This window comes from Lottia gigantea, assembly GCF_000327385.1.
Source record: "Lottia gigantea unplaced genomic scaffold LOTGIsca_51, whole genome shotgun sequence".
Classification (NCBI taxonomy): Eukaryota; Metazoa; Mollusca; class Gastropoda; family Lottiidae; genus Lottia; species Lottia gigantea.
In genome coordinates this window covers 1,805,645-1,823,769 of record NW_008709752.1, presented here as the reverse complement: position 1 = coordinate 1,823,769, position 18,125 = coordinate 1,805,645, and the positions used below count along the sequence as shown (strand labels likewise).

The following is an 18,125-nucleotide window of genomic DNA, read 5'->3' as shown; positions in this document are numbered from 1 at the left end:
TCCATACTGGTAAGCTTGTCTTACATCATTAAAAAATTCAATTTAATGACATTCAAAGGAATCATTTTATTTAATTAGAATATGCTACTGATGCAATATTTTTGTATTGTTTTTGCTGGAAATGTCGATTAAGACTTCTTATTCTAAAAAATGTCCGCGGATACCCCACCCCACACCCAAATATAACTGTTCATTTGGTCTAAGCGCTCATTAAAACAAGATGGAACACAGTTCAGAAGATGTTTCACGTTTTCCGTAACCATAGATGGTGCAGTCAAAAATGGCAGTATAAATTTCAGTGACCTTCATAAATAAAAAAAACGGAAGTGGGTCAACCGGAAGTCATGCAAACCTTTTTTTATTGTGTCAATTTGTTTTCAGTTGTGATCTGCTTTGGCACCAGAAATTTGAAATCAATCGGACGCATAGCCTAGAAAATAAAAAATTTGGTCAAATTTTGCGAAATTCGGCTAAAAAAATGTGTGCTATGAATTTTCAAAATTCGAACCTAAAACACAAAGGATATTCGTGCGAAATTCTAAAACTGAAAACCCGAGAAAAATCGCTCTAAAAATGACGCCTTCTAGAGTCAATTATCTACATTTTCCTTACACCGAGTATGCAGATCCAATGCATTGCTTATGTTGCTGTAACTATTACCGTTTATGCACATTACTCGACACAAACTCATACTTTTTTTGAAAGTACAAAAAGAAAGCAGGAACGCCCAATATATGTAGGGGTTTACCTTACATAATTAAAAATTCAGTTTAATTACTTTTTACATTATTTCAATATATTTTTATGATTATTAAAAATGAAAGGTAATCTTGATTGCGTCAAGTTTACCGTTTTTATGAAACAGTTTCAAATATAATGCTTTGTCTCTATTTAGCTGTTGATTTCGTTTAAAGTTTACACCACTTATTATTTTCTACCATATACTATGATAGCTGATAGCTTGCCAGGCAAGGTAACATACGCTTACTGGCAGCAGTCAGACATGATAATTGGGTCTTTAGTGACTAAAATATGAATTTTATCACTTTAAAGATCTTCATAATGCTTTTGTAGTTTGAATTTATTCATATATATATATATATAAAATGGATTAAAAGTGTTTCATTTTACCAAGAATTGATGACAACCCTAGTTGCCTAGCCTGTAACTGTCACTTATTTTTTCTGAGTTTTTTTACAACCTTTGTAAAAAAAAATGGACATCAATAACACAAATACATCAAATTAATAAAGCAGGGGCTGCGCAAGGGCTGTGCCGCTTTAGCAATTCAAAACAATGAAAGTAGCACTTCAGCTAATTTACTTTAGAAACCATGTTTTATTGTGTTCAAACAAATTTTAACTCATTTGAATTAAAAAAAACCTTCATTGAAAATTCGTCAAATTCGAATCAGTAAAAGATCTAACCAATATAAATTATCACACCAAATTTCATCTAATTCAGATATAAACTGTAGTCTCTAATGTGTTTTTCTTAAGTAATGTTGACAGACCGTCGAACAGGGGCGACGATATCCATGTGGGCGTATAAAAAGTGTTACATAAAGGACACTCGGGAATAATTTTAAGGAATTCAATGTTTTTCACTAACGCAGTAATGCAAACCAAGTACTAACGAGCCAAACCGCAAAACGAAACCCAAAAGAACATATTGGCGAAACATTGGTAGCAGTTTATAAACTTTTATCACGCTGAAGTAGTACTAGAGCTTTCAATTTGGTCGCATAAGGGGAATCCCCATTCCATTTCATTTCATGGGGAAAATGCGACCAAAATGAAAGCTCCCATAAAGACCTAAACATCCTACATTTCATAAATTCTTACACTAAAAAAGACCTTAATTCCCTACATTTCATAAATTCCCTACATTTCATACACTAAAAACACCTTCAATCAATTTCCTACATTCTATCAAAAAAAGCATATTAAAAATACCCTTATATAAAATAACATAAAATTTTTAGTAGAAGGGAGATAACTCTTTTTGGATAAAAACAGACTAAATTAACTCATTTAAAAATAGGATGAGTTTAATTCTAAAACACGAACAACACAGATTCGAAGAATCGTTCATCACTACTAAGAGTTCTCTTTAGATTATAAATCATATAGTCAGAACAGTTCTTAATCTTTATCAGATACTCGAATTTACATCTGGATGAAAACATACTTACACATCCTATTCTATCAACTATACCATCTTCTACTGTAGGATGGGTACCTATAGACAACATGATAAAACATACTTAATTAATCCCATTCTATCAACTATACCATCTTCTACTTTAGGATGGGTACCTATAGACAACATGATAAAACATACTAAAACATCCCATTCTATCAACTATATACCATCTTCTACTGTAGGATGGGTACCTATAGACAACATGATAAAACATACTAAAACATCCCATTCTATCAACTATACCATCTTCTACTGTAGGATGGGTACCTAAAGACAACATGATAAAACATACTTAATTAATCCCATTCTATCAACTATACCATCTTCTACTGTAGGATGGGTAGCTACAGACATGATTAAACATACCTAGACATCCCATTCTATCAACTATACCATCTTCTACTGTAGGATGGGTACCTATAGATAACATGATAAAACATACTTAATTAATCCCATTCTATCAACTATACCATCTTCTACTATAGGATGGCTACCTATAGACAATAATGATAAACCATACTTAATTAATCGCATTCATCAACTATACCATCTTCTACTGTAGGATGGGTACCTATAGACAAGTAGTATATGAGCTCATAGATTGGTCGCATTTTTCCACATTCCATTTCATTTCATGGGAAAAATGCAACCAATCTATGAACTCCCAAAAAAATAGACCTAAATTCCCTACATTTCATAAATTCTTACAGCAAAACATCCTACATTTCATAAATTCTTACACTTAAAAAAGACCTAAATTCCCTACATTTCATAAAATTCTTACACCAAAAAACACCTTCAATCAATTTCCTACATTCCATCAAAAAGGCATATTCAAAATACCCTTATATAAAATAACATCCTTGTTTCGGTTTTTAATAGCCTCGTTTTAAGTAATGTTATTTTTAGTCTAGAAAAGGGAGATAACTCTTGTTTTGGAAAAAAAAAAAAACTAAATTAATTCATTTAAAAATAGGATGAGTTTAATTCTAAAACACGAACAACACAGATTCGAAGATTATTCGGGCGACGGTATCTTTTCTTCATTATTTTCTCTAGGTAAAACAATAATTCCAAAAGTAGCTAGCTTTGTTTAAAAAAACAAATCACTCATTTCAACCGGAGCGAAAGCCATCGGCTCAATCGCTGAAGCGGGAAAGAGTATAAGCGATACAGTGAAAAAATCTAACGAGTTGAAAGAATTAGAACTAATAAGAGAACTTCGAAACAGGAGATTAGAAGAAAGGAAAGGAAAAGGTTTTAAAGTTATAGGATAAAAATGATTGTCGCTCACGCTCCAAAAACTTATTTCGGTTCAGGTGATATACAAAAATCATTGGGTTCTCTTCCTGGATTTCCATGGGCGAAATATCCGGAGAAAAACATCTTCCTGGTCATAATTATACAGGTCCAGGTACTAGGTTAGATCTGCGATTAGACGAAAACGATAAACCCAAACCAGGGGAAGAACCAGTCAATAGAGTTGACGCCGCTGCGCTTAAACACGATATACTATACAGAAATAAAGACATAAACTTCAGACACGAAGCAGACAAACAAATGATAATCGAACTTGAAAATATTCCAAATCCAACTTTCAAAGAGAGAATTCAAAGAGCATTAATCATTAAACTCTTGAAAGCAAAGATGAAATTAGGTATGGGATTGGCAGATGAAATTTATAAAGAATTTAGAAAAACTAAAAACTTTTTAAAAGTCAAAGTGTTTGAAAAAGATGAAATATGGTCAGCCGATTTATTCATATGCCAGTCGAAAGAGGATTTAAATATTGCTTAACAGTTATAGATTTATATACGAGATATGTATGGGTTATTCCTTTGAGAAACAAAACGGGATTATCAGTCAAACACTCATTTGAAACGATTATGAAACAATCTAACCGTCATCCAGAAAAACTATGGGTAGATAAAGGAAGTGAATTTTATAACAAAAATATGAAATCTCTGGGATTTGAAATTTACAGTACGCACAACGAAGGTAAAGCTGTAGTAATAGAAGGATTTAACAGGACTCTAAAAAATAAATTATTCAAAAAGTTCACGGAATTGAAATCCCAAAAATGGCTTAAAATATTACCAGTTGTTGTCGACGAATACAATAACAAAATTCATTCATCTATAGGTGTCACACCAACACAAGCCTCGAGTAATCCAAATATTATAAAGTCAATTAACACGCAACATAACTACGAAAATGAAATAAAGAATTTAAATATCAAACCCAAATTTAAAGTCGGAGATCGAGTTCGTATTTTCAAATATAAAAGTAAATTCGAAAAAGGTTACGTTGGATACTGAACGAACGAAATATTTATCGTTGATAAAGTAAACACTACATCACCTCCGACATATGAATTAATCGATCAAGACAAAGAACAAATCATAGGTAGGTTTTATCAAAACGAACTTCAAAAAACTGACTTTTAAAAATGAATGAATTTCTCGATAAATATGGAACCGATACAACCACAAACTTTCAACTTATGAGATGGGCGAATGAGTTAAATATATCACCGTTTTATTATTTATGAGAGATGAAATAAATGATCTGAAATTTTACGCTATAACAAATATACATACTTCCGATCAAAAGGGAGTTCATCATTCTGCTTTGTACAAAGACTCTGACTTTTATTTCTTCGATTCTTATGGATTAGAACCCACTGAAGAGATAATCCAATTGACCAATCAAATGTTCAACATTTCAAATTCAATTACCGGGACAAAAGTTTTGTGGTCAGCTTTCACTTTGGGTTTTATATCAGTTGAGTTTAGGAAAACAATTCGAAGAAATTGTAATAAATTTAACTCAATAAAAATGGCGAATAAGTTTGGATTAGGTTCTTTATCTTTAGAAACTACAAAACCTAACACAACAGCGTGGATAAATAAAGCAAAACCTTACTTCCTGGATCAAATCGGAGACATTCTTCAAGGTGATTTAGATATGAACAATTTTAGCATAACTAATTTAAAGTCTCCGGAAAACGATAATGATGCCATTCACAAGAAATATTTAATGGAACAATTAAATTTAATTGAAGTAAATAAAGAACATTTAAAAGAAAGAATAAATGATGTGAAAAGATTCTTCAAACGACAAATGAATAATAAAGATTTTATTGATGATACTAAACTACAACAAGAAGTAACAAGTTTGAAAAGTTTTATTCAAAAAGAATTAGTCAATGTAGTAGATAAAACTCAGTTACAAACTTTAAGTTCATTAATATCTAATTTAGATGATAAGATTAAAAAGCAAAAAAAAAGATCTTAAACAACTAATAGATAATATTAATCCAGGTATAAGTGAAGACAAATTGCAACGGGAATTAACTAAATTTAAAACTGAATTACAAAAAGAACTAACAAATATTAAAAAACAAATACAAAACAATGATGATAGTGTTATTCAACAACAGATAACCACTATTAATAACCGAGTATTGAAACAGGATAAAAATATAGTCGCATTAGAAAAAAAGTTTCTCAAGAAAGAATCATATTATTTCAATCTTCCATTTGGAAATTTGAGTTATGATGATGCTTCTATTACTGATAATATTGATAAATCAAAAGACTATGAATATAAAAAATATGGATTTAAACTAAATATAAGAGTATTTTCTCCTCCAAATTTTATCCGCCCCTATGATATATTTAAGAGCGAACATCTCCAATCAGATTTTTTTTTTTGAAGAAAAACTTACAATTGAAATAACATTTCCTATACAGGTAAAAGTTCAATCAATATTCTTCAGACAAAACTTACATATGTTTAATAAATTTAACGCTCGCAAAGTTCTTCAGTTTATCAATGGTACAAAAAAATGTAGAAACTAAAGAATTAGAAATTAAAACGAGTGGAAAATATATAGATAGGTTTAGAATGTTAATTATACCAGATAATGAAGTAGTTAATCTTACATTGAATAATTTTGATATGTTATTGGAAACGGAAACTTCACCATCAATGAATATTATTAAAAATCCAGAACCGAAAAAAGTAAGAAACAATTATGAGTTTTTACGAGCAACAGACTTTGAATACGTAAAACTATATTTTGTTGATAATGATATATTTACCCCATTCGATATTCATAAAAGTCAACAAACTTTTAACAAGAGATGATGCACTTGTTTTTGTATTAATCTCTATTGAAAAACCAAATTTTTCAGTTTATCTGAATAAGATTAATGATTCGAAAGAACAAATAACATTAGTAACTGTAAAAGTTTTTTTTAATAAACACCTAACAGCTTTATCAGAAGTTCACTTAATTTAATTACATAAAAATGGAACTCGAAAGTGGACAAAACTACATGATAGAAAAACAAAATGAACTAAAAGAAAAACTAAAACAATTCAACATATGCAGAAAAACATGGAGTAGAATCGATTCTGTTTTCAAAACATTAAGTACAGTTTTAACAATAGGGATAACGGTGGCAACAGCCGTAACCGGTGGATTAATGCTTCAAATAATTGTCCCAACTGTATTAGCCGCGTTCACTGCCGTTCAAACTTCATCTTGTGGTTTGATTACTTTAGGTTTTACATCAAAACAGAAAGCTCATTATAAAAGGAAAACAAAAATTTTAAATACTTTTCTTAATAAATTATTCATTTTTTTAGAAAGATCGAGAGAGGATAAGAACATAACCATTGACGAATTAGAAGAATTCAATGAAATTTTAGATAAATTTGATGTAGAAATATCATCAATGAAAGTTGAAAATTCCTAGTTAAAAATAGTTGCTTTAAAAATATGAATAAAGTTGAAATTGTAGACGATAAAAAAATTCATACCAGTGAAAATTTTAGACGATATTATTGACAAGATTATCTCTGATGAATTCAAAAATATGAAAAAAATTGATAAATTCATATCAAATGAACTTTTTTCCGATGTTATTGACATTATCTCTAATGAATTTATAACATTTAAAGGACAAATTGAAATAGTTGGAGAAATAACTCAAGATGGAAAATACAAACAAAACATGAAATTTGTAGGTTTTAATACCAAAACTTTTGTCAATTTCTTTGCTGCAGTGGATGAAAAATCGGATGCCTCCGATTGGTATTTCACAGGAAAAATGAGTTTCCATAAAAACAATTTCAAAGAAATAAAAAGATCAAAAAAGGGTAGTGGTGTTAGCCTACTCAAAAAGATAAAAGAATATATCGGTATAAATTGTATAATAATAAACAAAGACTAAAACAAAATCTTTTAAACGAAGACTACACGAGAGAATTTCAAGATTTCATCAACACTTTTTCAAAATCAAACAGAAAAGGAGTTATGACAACTGCTAGAATCTGCGAATTCAATAAGAAATTTAATACTAATTTTCAAATATATATGCCCAAACATAGACATTTTCAACCAAAGAAAGTAACCGAAGAATTAGATTGGGTTTTTTATTTACACAAAGAACATTTCTGTTTGATAAGAAGAAATAACAAAGCTTTGGGCATTAAAGAAATAGAAGATAATTACGATGAAAACGTATGGAGAACTTGTGAAGATGATAATGCGGTAACGCAAGTTTCACCTCTAAAACTAAACGTTTTTCCAACCATTCCCGATTATTGTTTATACGCATGGGATTGCGAAACCTATTGCGAAAAAGAAACGAATAAAGCCATTCCTTATTGTTGTACTTTAGTCAATTTAGAAAAACTGAGGAAAAGATTAGATGATTATAATAATTACTTAAGTGATTTAAGTGATTTTAATGAGAATTTAGATTTTAAGCCGTCAGATCCCATTTCAGAAGAATATTACAACATACTCATGACTAATATAGTAGAAATATTTGTAGGTACAGATTGTATAGATCAAATGTTACAACGTTTAGGAAAAGTAGATCAGAAAAGACTAACCTTAATTTCCCATAACGGCAGTGGTTCTGATAACTGGATCATGATCAAAAACGTAAAAAAACAAACACAATTCCCTTTAAAAACAGCTAGAGGAATTCATTCTCTACCTTTAACTAATTCATTCACTGATGAAGATTTACAGAAAAAATGGAAAAGACAGAAAGAAATAAAGGGTAACTCTAATTATTTGCAAAATATTAATTTCACATGTTCCTATCAACATGAAAAATCTAGTTTAGCGGCATGGGGAAATTAATCTAATCTACCAATGAATTTGAGAAAGATCGAGGATGTTAATATTGCAAAATACACTAAAGATAATTGGGAATCTTTAAGACCCGAATGGGAACCTTACGCTAAAAGAGATACGTTGTGTCTCGGAGCTTGTTTGATAAAATACAATCAAGCCATGAAAAAAACTGTCCTCCTAAACGTTTCCCATAATCTAACGGCTCCTTCTTTATCTTTAAAGGGTTGGTATTATTTATCTCATTACGATAAAGAAATGGTTGAAGAAGAATAGTATGAAACTACTAGAATAGTTCCGAAACATACGGAAAAACAAAACGTAGAAAAAGTTTACTCGCATACTCATCCTTTTATAAGATATTTTATCAGACAAAGTATTAAAGGAGGAAGAGTTTCGGCAAATCGAAAATCATTTGAAACGGATAAAATCTGCGCCATATTAAAAGAATACAATGAAAGTAACACTGAAGGAATAATAGATTTATTCAAAGAATACAGTGTTAACCCAGAAGATAAAACGGAAGTTCGCGCTAAACTCAAAGAACTGGACTATTCTAAACTGATGGCATTTGACGCTAATGGGTTGTACGCTTCCGCCATGACAGAAGGTGAATATCCTAAAGCGGAAAGTGCAAGAGCGTTTCTACCAGAAGAAGAAAAAGAATTTGTAAAACTCTTCAATAAACAAAAATTCAGACCTAGAACTGCTATTTTAAAAGTCTGGTTTGAATATCCCAAAAACATGTTCTTTCAACCCATACCAGCTAAAGATAAAATAACTTTTACGAATAGAATAGGTAAGAAGGAAACTGGCACTAAAATCAGGTTCAGAAATGGTTTCTGTCACGACGTTTTAACATCGGTTGATATTCAAGAAATAGTGAAATCCGGTGGTAAAATTATTAGAATATTAGATGGTATAGTATACGAAGAAAATTTTAAAACTCCACCATACAGAGATTATATTTTAATTTTGAAGGAATTAAGGAATAAATACAAAAAAGAAGGAGATATGGTTGCTAGTAATTGCATGAAATTATTAGGTAATTCCTTATACGGTAAATCTATTCAGAAGGATATAAATACATCGAGACATCTATGGAGTGAATCGACTTTTAAAGCCAACTTCGATTCACACGTCAAAAGCTATGAAAAAGTAAATGATAGTCAATATATAGTTGAGATGAATGAAGAAGAAAAAGAGTTTGTTCCTCCAAAGGATTTTACTAGATTAACACCCGCTCATTTAGGTGCATTTATATTATCTCACAGTAAAAAAATAATGAACAATTTCATTCACGTAATAGATGGATTTTATAAGCCTGAAATATACTATACAGATACTGATAGTTTTTACATTTCGTCTAGCAATTGGGATAAATTAAATGAAGCTGGGTTGGTGTCTGAAAACGAATATAGCAAAGGGAAGAATGATTACGGTGATGGTGGAATCATATTTGGTTTATATTTAGCGCCAAAAGTAAAATACAATATCATTCTAACTTCCGATGGTGTTTTAAAAGAAAAGAAAACGTTTAAGGGTTACTCTAAAGATAAGATAGGCGTCGAAGATTATATTCGATTAGCTAGTGGACATGACGTAACGAATGAATATAAGAAACCTTGGGTGAAAAGTTTTACTGATGGAATAGTTATTCCTAATGAAAAACAAAAGAAAGTTTTCAGAAGTTATCTGAATCTCGTTAAGAGAAAAGCACCGAATGAAGAAGGAATTATGTATCCTTACAACGACGGAAAAGAATTAAACATAAATGAAAACTATGAATTTGATGATTTCGATTATCTAACTATTCAAGAAGAGAATGAAGAGTGTTAATTTTTTTGTTTTAAATGAAGTTGAATAACAATTTCCTCGTTACCAAAATCTATAAACCTATTTTTACCATCTTTGATTTCCAGATTTATATCTTTAATCATAAAGGAATTAAGTGGTAAATACGTCGTTTGAATGGTTTCTCTATAATTCTATATCCTATCGGTACAGTGAATGTTGGAAGACTGTAAATAATCAAATTGCAATGTATATTTATCACATCGATATCATTCTCGATATTAGCTTTGTGTGGTGCTAAAGTGGATTGGGTGTATATTTTTTTATCAAATCCTAGTAAAGCATTCAATGAATTTTCTACGTTGAAATCAACTTGACAATTATTTCTTAATATCAATTTTATTTTGTTTAGATTCAAATTACCTTCGAATTCAATATTGTTTTTACCATTGACGCTTCCTGCGTATTCAGATAAGTATTCGTTAATGGCTATGTATTCATAGCTTCCTGGTAGTAAACGTATGGTTTTGAACGTAACTCCATTATCTGTTAATATTTTTATTTGGTTATTTTTTTCGTTGATATTTCTAATGGAATTGTAAACAGAGAAATACTTTAATCCCAATTCATATTCTTGATTGCGATCGAGTTCGTACTCATAGTCTAGAGACAATTTGATGTCTGATTTATTCGAGGTGATGACGAATAGTTGTTCTTTATTTGACATTTTTTATTACGCTTTTATAATCATTTTTATCTATGATAACTTTCTCTAGGAGTCTTTTTAATATACAATTTACTTCATTATATTGTCTGTGCGATCGATGTCCTTCCTTCATGGCCGCTAATATTACTCGTAATCTATTAAGTAGTTCCTCGTTGTTGTCGGATAAAAACGTTATACCTCCTCCAGATACCATATCTTCGAATTCGTCTATTTCTTGTATGATTGGTGAATAATCTTCTGCATAATCATCTGATTCCTCTTCATCAGGAATAACTTTATTTAAATATGTTTCATATTTAAATATGTTTCAACTGTTTTTAATCTTCTTGTTTCGGGTCCCGACTTTCTTATTGCATGTAGAAATTTTGAGTATGCTAGTAAATCCTTGTAATCGGCGATTTCAACATCCTCGCCATTCATTAAATCTATTAACCCTCTCGTTAATGTAAATATAAAGTCTTTTGTGTCGATTTTGAATTGTGGTGAATTTCCACTAAATCTTATTCTAAAACCATTAAACAACAAACCATCATCATCAACGATTGGTGAAATACTCTTTGGTAAATCTGGGTCAGGGTTTGAAAAAAGACGTTTTATATCACTTAATGTCATAATTATAACACCACTATATTCAATCGCTTTGGGCTGTTCTATAGGAGCTAAGGGTTCTATAGAAGGTTTATATTCTAATTTCCTTTTAATATCCTCTTGAGATTTTAATATGGGTTGAAATAGAGTTTGTAGATTTTCCGTTAATCTGAGTTGTTGTAATCTGTTATTTTCAACTTGGGTTTTTATTTTATTCTTAGCTTTGATATATTCTTTATTTCTTTTTAAAATATTATTCCAATCGCTACTCATTTTTAAAGAAATGAAATGTCGATTATAACTCTTTCACCCGCAGGTTTTCTAGTATTTACAAATACATATCCATGATCATCTGGGTTTCTCCATTGAGCTTTACAAACCTTTTTAAATGTATCTCTATCCATTCTGTGATTTATCGATTGAACGATTTGAGATAAATTTTTGTCGTTTAATTCAAATAATAAAAAACAATTTGCATTTTTTCTAATGAACATAGAGTCCATCCCGTAAAAAGATTGGGATTGGTATATGCAGTGACAGTTGTGATGTCTTCCTTTCGTGAAGAATTCTTGTTGAACGGCTTGATTACTTTGCGCCACGCAAAACTTTTATATCCGTTGGTTTCTTTCCTTCGATGTAGTTATCTATGAAATCTTTCAATTCCAGTTTTTCTTCGTTTTCTTTGTAATATAGAAATAGGTCTTGAACATCTCTCTTTGTTAGATATTCTAAAGCTTTGAGAAATTGATAATACGATTGCTCTGGTGTTGTTGTGTAGATATGCAAAGAATCGAAATCTAAAAGGTTTGGTGTTGTCAACATGTTAAAAGTGAGTTTTCCCAGAACCGGAACTACCGCATATACACATGAGCATTGGGTTATTAGGAAATATTTGTGAATGATTAAATTTTTCATCCATTTTTTATTATTTTAATTTGTTCCAAAAATAACTCCTTCTCCTTTATACTTCGAAAGATATATTCCTTCTCCGGTGCGTATATTTTTTAAAAATATTCCATTACCCTTATGTTTGACTTTGATTTCTCCTGTGTCAATACTATGTACTAATTTATTTAATCCTTGTTTAACAGTTTTCTTGGTTCCTCACTAAATCTTTTTCCAAATTCTTTCATTGTGCCTATCATTTCTCCCACTCCTGAACCTTTGGCCAGCTTTTCCATTTTTAAATTATGTCTATGTTCTTCGGCTGCTTTAACTGCAGCTGCTTTCTTTTCGTTGGCAAAGAGGGGCTGACATGGAAAAAGCGTCTAGTTGTTCGGATGGGACAATAAACCGAGGCCCCGTGTGCTACAGGCTGTGCACGTTAAAGATCCCTCGACAGTTGGAAATCGAAAAAGAGCAGGCTAATGCTGTCCTGGCAAAATTTCCCTCATGGCACCCTGCATGGCGTTGCCCGTCTTCATTAGCCCACAAGGTGCAGAAGAGTAGGACGTAAAACTCCATTCATTTCATTTCATTTTTTCGTTGGCAACGCTTACTCCACCAGCTGTAGCACCAGCTATTGTACCGGCTGCAATAAGTCCACTAAATATTAAAGGTAGGGAAAATATAAATCCACCTTCTTTTGCGTTCGCGTCAATTCTTTCTAAGTCTATATCGTCTCTGACTTTACAATATTTATATTTATCAATAAGTTTTTTAGTTATGCTGATTTTTTTACCATTAAAAGTTATTGTAGTTGGTGAAGCTGTTTCTATAGCTTCTATTATTTTCTTGAGTAAAGTTTCTGGTTTCATTTTTAAAGGTGTATTTTTTACTCAATTCTTATCATTCTTCTATCTGCTATTTTAATTAAATGTTTTGCTTCTTCCAATAATAAACAATAACCTGTTACATCTCCTTGTGTTTTTTCAATATGAATATTTATGTTTACTCCTGTTTTGAAAAGGTCTTCTTGGTGAGCTGATAGATCAAAACAGAAGATTGGATGATTAAGTGCAAAATCTACATATTCAAACTGAGGTAGATTTCCATATAATTCACACATATTTTTATAGTTTCTATACAATTCATTATAATCCTTTGTGGTTGGATTAATTGTTAAAGGTTGGTTAGGATAATTATCGTTGTTTAATCTTACTTGAACTTTATGGATTAAAGGATTTTGAGTTTGGTTCATTGCCACTCTGAAGACATTATTGTTATTCGTTTGAGAATCTGGTAAGTTCTTGAAACCAAACATTAAATATCTTGCTGGTTTAATAGTGTTAGTGATTGGCCATGTAGTGGATTCTCCAGTTAAAGTCATGCTACCTACAGTGTTACGATGAAGAAAAGCTATTTCAATATCTTTAGTTAACGAGTTGAATATTTTCGTTTCTACTTCAATTGATGGTGTTATTACGGGTATGAAAAGTTGGAGATTCGTTATTTCTAATTTTGCATCTGAACCATTCTCTCCAAAGAATATCTTATCGTCGTTTATTTCTCTTTGTAGATGAATTTTATATGGTAAGCCTATGGAAACTTTTCTATGTTCCAACAGACCGAATAAAGGATATAATTTCCAATTTACGTAATTACCCCACCTATTATTCTCAACATTATTATACTGAAGTACTCGTTTTTCGAATGCATGATTAACTGCTCGTCCTACTCTTTCTATCGTGTTTCGAGCAACAACTCTCACTCGAATTCGAATTCCCCAGGATGTTTGATTGTTTCTATCGGATTTGAACCAGCTTCCAAAACCATCTCTCTAAATAAAGATGGAAAGAAATTGTTTTCTAACGTTGTATTAATTTGTGGAACACGATTTTCATTGGGAGTTCCATCTTTAATTTTGAAATCGCATCTGAAATAAGCATCTGAAAGAAGCAACCAATTCGATAATGAATTTATTTCGAAGGTAATTCTACCACCATCATTCAATTGGGATTTAGAACCAACAGTGGGTGAGATGATAATATAATCCTCTTTTTTCTTGTTAAATGAATAACGAATTGGATCGTATAATCTAAAGATTGGATCTAGTATTTTATTTGCCATTTTTAAGGTTTAAAATTTGAGTAGAAAATTTCAAAAAAAAGAGTTATTTTAATATGCTTTTTTGATGGAATGTAGGAAATTGATTGAAGGTGTTTTTTGGTGTATGAAATGAAGGGTGATTAGGGTGTAAGTATCTATAGGGGGTTTAGGTCTTTAAGTGTAAGAATTTATGAAATGTAGGGAATTTAGGTCTTTTGCTGTAAGATTTTATGAAATGTAGGATGTTTAGGTCTTTTTAGTGTAAGAATTTATGAAATGTAGGATGTTTAGGTCTTTTTAGTGTAAGAATTTATGAAATGTAGGATGTTTAGGTCTTTATGGGAGCTTTCATTTTGGTCGCATTTTCCCCATGAAATGAAATGGAATGGGGATTCCCCTTATGCGACCAAATTGAAAGCTCTAGTACTACTTGAAGTATATCAATCATACAATTATGCGTTACATATGGGACACGATTTGGGTTGTCTTTAGTATGTTCTTATACAAGATGTATAACTATAAAAACTTTGTGTTAAATAAAACCAATTTCTTTTCAATTTTCTAATAGTTAAAGGGAATTGTTTTATTGAGATGCTTAATGCATGGGTGGCACTCTTTCCACTGATACATTACAAATCCAAAATCTGTTAAATATTTCTTCAATATTTATACCAAATCGATGTGGTTTCCACTCTTTAATATCCTCTTATTGGCGATATCTAACATAGATGGTTCAATACAATATTTCAAATTTTTAAGATGATATCACATCCTACCAGTGTTTTGGAATTCCTCTATTATGTTACCCTGTGTGCATTAGACAATGACTGTGATTGTATTTTAACAATATTTTGGGATGTTTTGTAAAATATATTAGACAACCCAAGACAAATAGTGCGTTCAGACGATTTAACTAAGTCAGCTTAACTGACAACCGTTCTTCGAACCTGGTTAGTGACGCGCAGAAATGACATGTCCGGCTTAATTTTAGCCAGTTGCGTTCAGACGGCCAAACTAGGCTGGGTTAAACTTTCGAGCCAGGTTCTAAGCCTCTTCAAGTTCAGGAAGATTTAGTTTAACCGGTCGCGTTCAGACGACGTAAAAACAGGTTCGAGGAACGTTTGATAGTTAAGCTGCCTTAACTTTAGTCGTCTGATCGCAATGAAAATAAATGGTGTATTAGTGTATCTCATCCGATTAATATGTAATTTATGGATTACGTTATTATGAAATCGATGCAATTATAAATTTCTTGCCGGACGAATATGGGACAAGTCGTGAATTTGCTTGCAGTAAAAACTAGAAATAACCTTTCAATTAAATAAATAAGAACACAATTACTAACATACTACTCTCTTTCTTTAATTTCAATTCACATACAGGAATCTTTATCAAGCACAAAATAATAATGATAGAAAACAGAACAACAAGTAATATATATACAGTAAGAGCTGACATCTATTACTCCCTAAGGTAAGTGATAAATACATTAGGAATATTCCACAATCGAATTATTCCTCCTTAAAAGCTACCAAAAGCCACAGACCCAAGTAGAGTATCCCATCCTCTGAAATTTTTGTATCACATTTAGAAACCAGTTTGTATTATTGTGCATGACCTTTCTTCATACATGTTCAGTTTTTATAGGATGTTATTTTCATTGCATATATACATAGTAACGGTATTCCGTATTACGACATACAGTTTATTCAAGGCATGCTTAATTCATGGCAGATTTAATAGATAAGGCATAACAAGACAGACATAATGTATTTCATATTGAAAGTAACCTAATTTCTTGCGAACCTATTTTTCGTACATTTCCGGAAAGGATTAATAATATCCATGTGCGACCTCGCTTGACCTCAACATTTGCTTGTTTTGATAAACATGGGTTATTTCAACAATGTCAGTAGTAGAATGAATCCAGTAGTTTCAAGCAAGGTAAAATGTTTTAATGTATACTTTGACAAATGCAAAATGGCGGATTTCATTTATTACCAAACGTCGCCATTTTTTATCGGTCGAATTTCCTTATAATCTTCAGCTGTAATCGGAATTTCAAGTGTAGTCTGCTAGAATATAGTCCAACGAATGAAGTCGTTAGAAACATCTAAGACATAAAAAAAAATCCGAAAATGACGAAATTCGGTGTTCGAAAATAGGTTTCAACACTGTAGTATAAGGTGTTTACAGGGTATGCATACCCTACCTGGAGCCACATCCGCCATCGCTGCTCAAAACTGGAGGGAAAACAAAAACTAGTGTAAAATTATAGAATCATCTGGTGGTAACTCCACATATTATTGTGATGATAAAAAAATACTAGTGTAAAATTATGATAATATGACATGTCACATGTGTAAAACCAAGTTTAAAGGAGCGTTCTGCTTTTTTGTATGCTATTATATCTATGTATCTTCTTGATCAAACTGAATTTGTTTTTAAAGGGTTAATTGAAAACGGAGTGAGCTAATTGTTACTTAAGCAATTGACCTAGTTTTGATGTTCGGATTTATTTCTAGTTGAAACCTTTAGAATACGTAGGAGACATAATTATTTCTCTACAATTCGGTGTTTATTTTACTGAACTTCGTACAGTAGTGAACTAACAGCTTCCAAAAAGCATAACGAACTGAAAAACCTTACGTAATGTTTTCGAATATTTTTGACCAACTCTCTAGATTTTGTTGTATAGAATTTTCACATATTTGAGTAAAAAACATTCGACCTACAAAAAAGCGGAAAGTCCCTTTAAACCGGGTTGCAGGACAAAACACCTCGGATGATAGAAGAAACACATGACGCCCGTGAAATTTTTGAAGGGAGTTTTAGTAAATACCACTTTAGTGGCAGACTATATCTTTAATCTTTAAATATGTTATATTTAATATGAAGGAAATTCTGTGAACCTACACAGTGGTCATATACGACATGAAGCAAGGAGGTACATCGCAGCAATAGTACGGACAGCCGGGCTGATCAATTGAAAACTGATGCTAAATAACTTATCTCATCAAAGAGAAGCTTGAAGATTTACAGAATGAGGACAGATGGTATTCTTGAGGTAGTGTTGTGCATGGTCAAAATTACAGGCCATGGTTCCACATCTGCACGAAAATCACATAATTCATTCAAAAATTTCCAAACTAGGCATTTCAGTTTCTATTTCTAGTTTTTATATATATATCTGTTAATAAAAATGGCTGAGTCTCAGGAAAGGACAAGTGTCATATTCACTTGCAAACGCGAATGATTCTTGACATACATAAAGTCAAAATCCACCACTATGGTAAGAAAAAGATAGCTTACCAGGCAAAATAACATACGCCCACAGGCAGCTGTCAGAAAAAATAATCAAGTCTTTCATAACTAAATATGAATTTTCTCATTTTACAGATCCTCATAATGCATTTGTAGTTTGAATTTATTCATATTTATATATTTACTGTAAATAACTTATACCAAGATCTCATCAATAAAAATGATCACACCAAATTACATTAATATCAGGTGAAAACCGTTTTTATTTCAAAGTCAAGGACAATAGCTCAAAAACCGTCGAATTCCAATCAGTCCAAGATATTATCAATATGAATAATCACAACAAATTTCCTGTAAATCAGATAAAAACTATAGTCACTATTGTTTTCACAAAGAAATTTA

General features: G+C 31.3%; 5 protein-coding genes across 5 annotated transcripts; 2 read left to right on the top strand and 3 right to left on the bottom strand.

Moving 5' to 3' along the window:
• Window positions 1-2,056: 2,056 nt before the first annotated feature.
• Window positions 2,057-2,831, bottom strand: LOTGIDRAFT_165506 (hypothetical protein; the record flags this gene model as incomplete). Its single annotated transcript, XM_009062519.1, has 4 exons — window positions 2,057-2,241; window positions 2,344-2,472; window positions 2,572-2,622; window positions 2,753-2,831. The coding sequence occupies 4 exons, from the start codon at window positions 2,829-2,831 to the stop codon at window positions 2,057-2,059; spliced, it is 444 nt and encodes a 147-aa protein (XP_009060767.1).
• A 2,212-nt stretch (window positions 2,832-5,043) lies between these two features.
• LOTGIDRAFT_165505 (hypothetical protein) lies at window positions 5,044-5,502 on the top strand (the record flags this gene model as incomplete). Its single annotated transcript, XM_009062518.1, has 1 exon — window positions 5,044-5,502. One exon carries the CDS (start codon window positions 5,044-5,046, stop codon window positions 5,500-5,502), a length of 459 nt encoding a protein of 152 aa, XP_009060766.1.
• Window positions 5,503-7,531: 2,029 nt separating this feature from the next.
• On the top strand, window positions 7,532-10,201 carry LOTGIDRAFT_165504 (hypothetical protein; the record flags this gene model as incomplete). Its single annotated transcript, XM_009062517.1, has 2 exons — window positions 7,532-8,288; window positions 8,658-10,201. 2 exons carry the CDS (start codon window positions 7,532-7,534, stop codon window positions 10,199-10,201), a joined length of 2,301 nt encoding a protein of 766 aa, XP_009060765.1.
• Window positions 10,202-10,872: 671 nt separating this feature from the next.
• Window positions 10,873-11,744, bottom strand: LOTGIDRAFT_165503 (hypothetical protein; the record flags this gene model as incomplete). The annotated part of the gene is made up of 2 exons (XM_009062516.1): window positions 10,873-11,156; window positions 11,411-11,744. 2 exons carry the CDS (start codon window positions 11,742-11,744, stop codon window positions 10,873-10,875), a joined length of 618 nt encoding a protein of 205 aa, XP_009060764.1.
• Window positions 11,745-12,544: 800 nt separating this feature from the next.
• Window positions 12,545-13,228, bottom strand: LOTGIDRAFT_165502 (hypothetical protein; the record flags this gene model as incomplete). Its single annotated transcript, XM_009062515.1, has 2 exons — window positions 12,545-12,721; window positions 12,971-13,228. 2 exons carry the CDS (start codon window positions 13,226-13,228, stop codon window positions 12,545-12,547), a joined length of 435 nt encoding a protein of 144 aa, XP_009060763.1.
• Between the last annotated feature and the right edge of the window lie 4,897 nt (window positions 13,229-18,125).